We start from the raw sequence: 8523 nt of genomic DNA, 5'->3' as shown, positions 1-8523 counted from the left end.
AAGGAGGTTTAAAAAAATAAAATCACGTCTTTTTTTCTTCATTTTGTATTTGCGTTGTGTTCCTTTAAAGTGTCAGTTTATTTGTAAATTGCAAATGCCCAGAATAAAAAGATTAGGGTATCATACACATAGTTCATATTTGGTTTCCATGTTCTACTTTTTAAAAGTTTGACACCTCTACATATATATTTAGGTGGAATGCCACATTACGAGTGTAATAAAAATCTTCAATGTGTATAAATAGATAATATTAATATTTCCTCGCAAGTTGTTGTGACGTATTAGCATTAGTTCGAGCTATTTATGTGGCTTTATTACAAAAAGGGGACATTTACTACTGTTAGGGTTTTCTTTTTTAGCAGGTTAAATAAATCAAAACCCTGACAACTACTATTTACAGATCAATGAAAGAATTGTTGTCTAGCTTCCTGTCCCTGTCCCAAACGTTTTTACAGAATATCGATGGTACAAATATACTGTATGTACTGTTAAATCCGATCAGTAGTAAACCATAAAGAACAAAAATCATACATCATTGTGTACAATATCTCATAACTCGGACAGTAGATAAAAAATATTTATGAGAAAATTTCTTAATTACGTGAAATTTGATTTGACATCATTCTGCTTTTTTTAAATCTTCCCTTTGTCAGATTTTCCCATGTGAGTTCAGTGAAAAGGTGACATTAGGTCTGGCAAATCAGCCTAATTAGTGCATTATCTTGCTCTAACATATGAGGGTGTAGTGTGAGTGAAAAGCATAAATGCAAACACACTGAGCCTTCCTCTTACAAACAAAGACTGGTCTCCACTCGTCTTAGGTCAACGGTTTACTGTTTTTACAGCTTCTTCAGATCTTACTCTAACTTAAAACGCATCAATATCTGAGAATTGTTTTATTATCAGAATGTTTGTTTTCTGATTATACTGCTGTACATTTTGCAGTGCAGTGTTTGTCTTCTTTCATCAGAAACCAAGATGAATTTCACACCTATGCAAGGCAACCTGACTGGATTTACTCAATACCAGTTTATACCACAAATTATGACATATGTGGTTGTGATGATAATCGGCGTCACCACCTGCTTTATGAATGCTACAATGCTCCATACGTTCAATAAGCATCAAGTGGGTTTTTTATGGTAATGTGTTATATATGCATGCAAACTACTTTATGCCATAAGTTTTTAAAATAGCTGAAAGGAAAAATGAATGTAGAATGACTGATATATGTATGAAGATAAAAAAGCTTTTGCAATAGTTTCCTACTTCCTATTTATCACTGCACATATTAAATAATGTAGATTATTGCGCGGTATTCTCCTACTTTGTCATAGAGTTATAATTATAAATAAATTATTATAAATTATTGCTAATATCCAATAATTTTTAACTCATCCTATAGTATATTGGTTATTTTTACAAAGTAATCATTTTTGATTTAGTTATTGTTCTGCTGGTTTATATTTTCTTGCAGTCTAACTGTGTTTGACTCTTCCAGATCCTCAGGCAGAACCCTCGCTACATCCTTTTCATCCATTTGGTGCTAAACGAAACGATCCAGCTTTTGTCCAGCCTTTTGCTCTACATCTTTGCTTTGGCCACCATCTTCGTCTCCCTCTGTGTACTCTTCCTCCTGCCTGCCATCCTCGCCACCGTAAACATCCCTCTGAATTTAGCCTGTATGGTTACAGAATGTTACATTTCTGTCTGTGTTCCCCTCCACTACAACAACATATGTACTGTTAAAAGAACAAAAATTGTAATTGGTGTCATCTGGGCAATAAGTATACTTTCTATCCTGCCTGATGTCTTTATCCTTTTCATCACTGAAGACCCGCAGTTCATCTCTTCAAGGGTTTTCTGTGACAGGGAAATGGTGTTTAGGAGCAGCTACAGTTTTAAAAAGAGAGATGCAACCCACACATTTCTTCTTGTGGTGGTTTGTCTAACACTGTTCTACACTTATTTTAGAATTTTTTTTGTGGCCAACGCTGCAAAAGCTGATGCCTCAAAAGCCAGAAAGACCATCCTTCTTCATGGTTTCCAGATGCTGCTGGGTACGATGGCGTATGCGCATCCTTTGTTAATCCAGTTCCTTTTATACTTTTTTCCTAAAGGGAGAGTAGTCATCAAGTTGACAACTTTTGTCATAATCCAGATAATTCCCCGCTTTTTAAGTCCAGCTGTCTATGGGTTACGAGATAAGACTTTCAGGAAATACTTAAAGAAGAATTGGATTTGCTTATAAACAATATCCACCTAAAGAGAACACTTAAAGTGAAATCTTATACTTGCTCTAAAATGTAATTTCATTAGGCCAGAATAAACTCTCAGTACAAGTTCAAGAAAACATCTAAAACAGTTGCTGCAGAATACCAGTATTTCTTAACATTTTCAAGCTTTCCTGTTAATTTTAAATCACTTTTCTGATATCAAAATATCTATATTTTTGTAAATGTTTGTACAGTGGTGGAGGTTTATTATCCGAATGCTTCAAAAGATGGACATCAGGAAACTACAAAAGAAAATAAAAGTTTCCATTTTTTCTAACAAATACACACAAACAGACTCACAGGTAAATATTTTGTCACCTCCCTTTGGGCTGCAGGGGATAACTAATGGGATCTCGGTCTATTTTTTCTTAATGATTACACTCCGACAGTTTACTTGTAATTTTTGTTACGTAGTTTGAACATTTTACCCTTCAAATTTAATAGCACAGAAAGACAGATTTGGCCTGAAACAGAATAGAAACTCCTCTAAAGGGATAGTCTGGCCATTTCTGAAGTGATGTTCTGTCAAATAGTTATAAATCGTACCTTATCAGCTATGACATCAGTCATTGAGCACGGAGTCTAGAAAAAGAGGCAAAAGCTAGGCTAATAGCAAGCTTTTCTTAAAATGGCATAGTGGTATGAAAAAATACTACATTAAGTAATATTAAACCTCTACACCTTTGCATGGCACTTTTCAGTTTGTTGCTGTTTGTTGCAACCAAACAACATGTTACTACACAAATACATTTATGCTCCAAGCACAGAAATAGATTGTGTATTTGCTGATGATGCTGAGGCTGTGAATGTACTCCATAAACACAATTTATGCTCTGATTACATTCCTACACGTAGTAATGCAGATGTTGTTTGGTTGAGAAAACAACAACAGGTCTTTGTTTGGCTAATCATTAGCCAAGCCTAGACAAAGACTTTTGCCCTTTTCTCCATACTATGTTCTCTATGACCTTTATCTGGGTTGATACTAATGACAATATTTGAAAGAACAATGCTTCAGAAATGACAAGACTATCTCTTTAAGAGTTTAAATAAACAACAAAACTCCAAGTCCTGCAAACAGTATTTTGTCAGATTATATTTATAAGATGATGATTTTCTAAATCCTGCCTTGCACAGTTCTTTAACTTGTTCAGGAATAAAATAATTTCTTTACCCTATAACCTTGTCTGCATTTGAGTCTTTTATATAAACACTAACAGCTACATTTCAAGTTCATTTTGTTGTTGCTTCCCTTCAGGAACCATTGTGTTGCAACCAAATATTGATTTATTCTTTATTTGTCAGGAACAATGCAGTTAGACAAAGTGAACAAACAGTCTGTTCTGCACAATACAGAAATTTGGAAATTCGCAACTTCAGTCCCTGGCCGGGCTTCTCAAAGATAAACAAATAAAACATATACAACATAAAATTACAACAAACTAAGCAATATAAAACTGCAACAAAATCAACAATGCTACAATCCTACACAAGGATATAAAGACTTAAATAAAAAACATGCCTAATACATTTACACTGTCAAAAATAGATCCTACCTTATTAAAACTAAAATATTAAAAGTGAGAGCAGATTGTTTAGTTTTCAGCCAGTTCTTAACTTTACAGTTAAAAATGTTAAAATCTGTTATCAGTTTTATTAAATTGGGCATTTTTTTCCAGATAAGGCATCCTTTGCCAGAGAATGCTGACTAATCAAAAGTGGTTTGGGGGTAACATATTTTACTGTTGTTTCTGATGGAGCTCCTGGTAACTCTGCTGCCGTCCTGTCTTTGGATGAAACCTGGTTCTGGTTCTGATTTATAGAAACACCATCCATCCATCCATCCATCCATCCATTTTCTTTACCCGCTTCGCCATTCCAATAAATTATCTTTTTGCAGTGTCTGACAATGAGATTCTTCAGCTTTACTGCCAAATACCACTAAACCAAACAAACTGTTTAAAAACTGTCAGGTCATTGATAATTCTTCTTAAAAGGTTACAGATATTTTTTTAGTTCCTGGAACCACTTCAAAGTTTCTTTATCTAGTTTTTCTCAAAGTAATGTAATAAAAAAAAAGTTTGTATGTGAGCAACAGAAAAGGTTAGAAGAACAAAGTACTTTGTTAACAAGAGATGATCCACTTACTGTACCAACGTCATTCAGCAAACTAATGTAAATCAGGATCAGTTACATCATTCCAGTCAAGACACCTGCATAAAGATGCTTAATATAAACACATCATCCAAACTTCTTTTTATTTCCCTGCTGGTCACAGTGGAGCCTGAAGTGATCTGCGAAAATTTGAAACCTATTTTTTCGCTTCCTCCTCTGTGCCTTCATGATGCAGCCGTCATTGTGTGAGTTTTTATCATCTTTTTTAGGCATTAATATATATATAACTTTGGGGGGGAATTTGTTCGACTTTTTAAACTCCTGAATTAAACGTTTAATAGAAATTCACACCTTTAAAGGCATAATTTAGTCTCTCAAAAGAAAAAGTAAAGTTAGTTTTTATTTTATACTTTTATAATAAATTTGTTTTAATTTCATTGTTTTAAATCTAACATTCAACTTAATTGGACTGAACATTTAAAAGGGTTTTATTTTACTCTTAAAGAAGTGGTGTGATGTTAGAAAAAAGACATTTTAAATAAATAAAAGTCAGAAAAAAAGGTCAGTGTGTGATCTGCCAGATTTAGAAACATTGATAAATTGATGCATGGCACAAAAAAGTATTTTTATCAAATTTAAAGATAAGTTGTTGCATTTACATCATTGTTTTTAAATATATTTTGTTATTTTTTTCTCTGTAAAAGAAATAAAATCCTGAAATCACCTCCATGAATTCTTCATCGTATAACTCCAATGTGTCGAGCATTCTGAGCTATCGAGACTCTGCGAGCACAGCTATGGCCAAAAATCTCATCATCCTGGCTCTGGGCCTCACCATCAACTCCATCAACTGTGCTCTGATTCACACCTTCAGGAAACACCAGGTCAGCTGTTGTCATTATGAATCTTATTGATGAAATATTAAATGACTTGTGTTTGTGTTTTAGTTTTCTTTTAGGTTTTTTTGTGACCAAAATCATCTGGTAGAATATGAGGTGTTGCTGAAAACAGAATAGAAAGGCATTAATTTCCAAGTCAACTTTGTCTTGCTTGGCAGGATGAAACCAGGATGCTTTACTTCATTTTAGGTTTGCAGTAAACAGGACTTGACCCAGAAAGTTGAGATGGTAAAGCTCCTAATTTCTTCTCATAAATCATGAAACAGAACAGCTCTGAGCAGCAGTGAAATGTTTTGGATGCTGTTTTCACACTCTATCATGAAATAGTTTGAAGGCGGGATACAGTCTGGTATTATTTTTATCTTATTTTGTTTGTTTGCTTAAAAGTTCTCCTCACATTTTCTGTTGTGTCCTGTTCTTCACCATGCCTGTTTATTCTTTGCAGAATGTGATTTTGGTGTGAAATTAATTAGATATCTATTGCAACCAGATAGACTTAATGTCTTTTTATCGCAATTGCCTAGAGAAAGAAAAAGGAATGAAAACACAAAAATAAAAATAACTAAATTCTTCTGCTCTCTTCTAGGTGTTTTACGTGAATCCTCGTTACATCCTGTTCATCCATCTGGTGGTGAACGATATGATCCAGCTTACAACTACAGTCAGCCTGTTTGTCATCAGCTACGTCTTCTACAAAATTAATGTTTCTGTCTGTTGCCTCATCGTCACCGTTGCTGTTTTCACCACCCTGAACACTCCGATAAATTTAGCTGTAATGGCTATGGAGTGCTACATCGCTGTGTGTTTCCCTCTGCGACACGCTGAGCTCTGCACCGTCAGACGAACATATATTCTGATTGTCTGTATTTGGGTTTTGAGCGCAGTGTCACTTATGCCAGATCTCTTTCTCATTCTGGCAAGTGAGCCTGCATGGCTGTTTTTTTCCACAGTATTTTGTGACAGAGACACTATGTTCCGACACCCAGTAAGTATAAAGAAGAGGGACATTTCTTACATAGTTTATTTAACTGGAGTTTGGCTCACTCTCCTCTTTGCCTACATCAAGATATTCTTTGTTGCTCAAGCAGCTAATTCAGCTGATGGAAATGCAAAGAAGGCCAGGAATACTATCCTGCTTCATGGCTTTCAGCTCCTCTTGTGTATGCTAACATACATAGCCCCTATGTTAAGAAACTCATTGGTATATTGGTTCCCTAAACATTATATCCATGTCCTCTTTGTTTGGTACATCATCATCCAGGTTCTCCCCAGGTTCATCAGTCCCATTGTTTACGGGCTGCGAGACAAGATATTTAAACAGCATTTGAGAAAATATCTGCTCTGTGGCATGAGAGCAAGCAACAAACCTCTGCTCTCAGTGAAACTCGTAATGCTTTCCAGATTTCAAATTACACGGATAGGAGTAGGGAGCAAATAAGTTGTTTTTGTTTAATACGCTGATGTTTAAATACTAAATACAGAAATAGGAGCAGGATTTGGTTTTATGAAACTCAAGTTTATTATGCTAGTTAGTGTAGAATGTAGCTGGATAACACATTTTACGTTTATGTTTGGGGGTTTTGTTCATATATTTCTACTTTTTGGCCATTTTGTATTGCAGTCAAAAATCAATTACTTACAGTAACATTTAATAAAATGTAGGCACTTTGTATTTTTTTTTAATGGAAATTATTGCTCAATGCAAAAACGATGAAAAGTGGGTTATACTGTTTTAGCCTGTGTGTTTGTCCTGCTGGGAAAATCTCTCATAAAATTTAATAAAACTTTTAAAAAGAAATGATTGAATGTACACATTGTTAACTGGTTATTGTTAAATGGTTGAAAAATAAAATAAGAACGTGAGCAATGTAGTTGTAGTTCCTTTTGTCTAATTTGTCTCAAAGTAACTCAACAGGAAAAATATTTAGAAGAGTAGAGGCAATAGAGATTTTTAAAAAATAAACTATTATAATAACAATAACACATTTCACTGCATATTGTACCATGTATAACTGTGCATGTGACAAATTAACTTTGTGTTATCTTATTTTTTCTTAACAAGACATGATCCAATTACCACATACAACAAACTAATGCAAATTAGGACCATAGTTATGTCATGTGGGTCGTGACTTATGGATAAAGATGTTTAATATAAACTCATCACACAGATTTCAGGCTCATTTTCTTTCTGCTTTGATTGGAGATTAAATGATTTACAAACAGAGTTAAAATTTTTCTGTCCTCCTCCTCGGTATTTTCATGTTACAGCCATCATTGTGTAAGTACATTTCTCATTCTTTTATGTTTATTAACATTTATGTTTTTTCTGTGGTTGTATGCACATGTTTATTGGCTTTATTTAGTACCTTGAAAAGAAAAAAAATACTACAAATTTGTTCTAACTGATTTCTAAACATCACAATGCATTGAATAGTTTCTTTCTTCTCCATCCAATCAGAATTTTTGTTTGTTTGTTTGTTTCAACCTAACAAGGTTAAATTTAGAAGGGCTTATTTATTTCCAAAGTAGTGTTGTGATGTAATGTAAAGAGATATGTTAGGTTTCAAATAAACTAAATAGAAGACAAGGAAAATTTCAGTGTGACAGCTGCGACATTTAGAAACATTGGAACACTAAATGTAAAATGAGAAGAAGAAAGAAATAATAAAAATGGCCTTTTATATTACATTTGAAGTTAAGATTGATTCACACCTTCAGGAAACACCAGGTCAGCTGTTGTCATTTTGAATCTTAGCTACATCATCATCCATGTTCTCCCCAGGTTCATCAGTCCCATTGTTTACGGGCTGCGAGACAAGATATTTAAACAGCATTTGAGAAAATATCTGCTCTGTGGCATGGGAGCAAGCAACAAACCTCTGCTCTCAGTGAAACTCTGAAAAGCTTTCCAGATTTCAAATTACGCAAATAGGAGTTGGCAGCAAATAGGCCCCAATATTGTTCAACTTAAAACTGAAGCTTAAATTACAGTATAGAAATAGTAGCAGGTTTCGGTGTTTTGCTTTAATCTGCACCACAGACATTCAAGTTTACATAATAAATTTGTTAATAATTGTAGAAGGTAATTGTATTACATGTTTTTACTCTTCAAGCTCATTTTCAAGCTCATCTAATCCTTTCTTTTCTTTTAGGAGGTTCTGTTCATACACTGTATTACTACTTGGACACATTATAGAGCAGTCAAAAAATAATTAGAGACATTTTATAAA

At 34.1% G+C, this 8523-nt stretch overlaps 2 protein-coding genes across 2 annotated transcripts; both read left to right on the top strand.

Moving 5' to 3' along the window:
* Window positions 1-978: 978 nt before the first annotated feature.
* LOC108244916 (odorant receptor 131-2-like) lies at window positions 979-2625 on the top strand. Its single transcript, XM_017431458.2, has 2 exons — window positions 979-1128; window positions 1502-2625. The coding sequence occupies exons 1-2, from the start codon at window positions 979-981 to the stop codon at window positions 2249-2251; spliced, it is 900 nt and encodes a 299-aa protein (XP_017286947.1). The 3' UTR covers window positions 2252-2625.
* Window positions 2626-5119: 2494 nt separating this feature from the next.
* LOC108244915 (odorant receptor 131-2-like) lies at window positions 5120-6728 on the top strand. The gene is made up of 2 exons (XM_017431457.1): window positions 5120-5275; window positions 5877-6728. Exons 1-2 carry the CDS (start codon window positions 5120-5122, stop codon window positions 6726-6728), a joined length of 1008 nt encoding a protein of 335 aa, XP_017286946.1.
* Window positions 6729-8523: the final 1795 nt, after the last annotated feature.

Source organism: Kryptolebias marmoratus, linkage group LG4 (genome assembly GCF_001649575.2).
Source record: "Kryptolebias marmoratus isolate JLee-2015 linkage group LG4, ASM164957v2, whole genome shotgun sequence".
Taxonomy (NCBI): Eukaryota; Metazoa; Chordata; class Actinopteri; order Cyprinodontiformes; family Rivulidae; genus Kryptolebias; species Kryptolebias marmoratus.
Note: the sequence above shows the minus strand (reverse complement) of the source record. Positions and strands in the feature narration are given on the sequence as shown.

Bases quoted from the DNA above. Each gene is read 5' to 3' on its own strand.
- LOC108244915 (XM_017431457.1), top strand. From the start codon at position 5,120: ATGAATTCTTCATCGTATAACTCCAATGTGTCGAGCATTCTGAGCTAT. The intron at 5,276-5,876 runs GTCAGCTGTTGT...GCTCTCTTCTAG, and splicing joins ACACCTTCAGGAAACACCAG to GTGTTTTACGTGAATCCTCG.
- LOC108244916 (XM_017431458.2), top strand. From the start codon at position 979: ATGAATTTCACACCTATGCAAGGCAACCTGACTGGATTTACTCAATAC. The intron at 1,129-1,501 runs GTGGGTTTTTTA...TGACTCTTCCAG, and splicing joins ATACGTTCAATAAGCATCAA to ATCCTCAGGCAGAACCCTCG.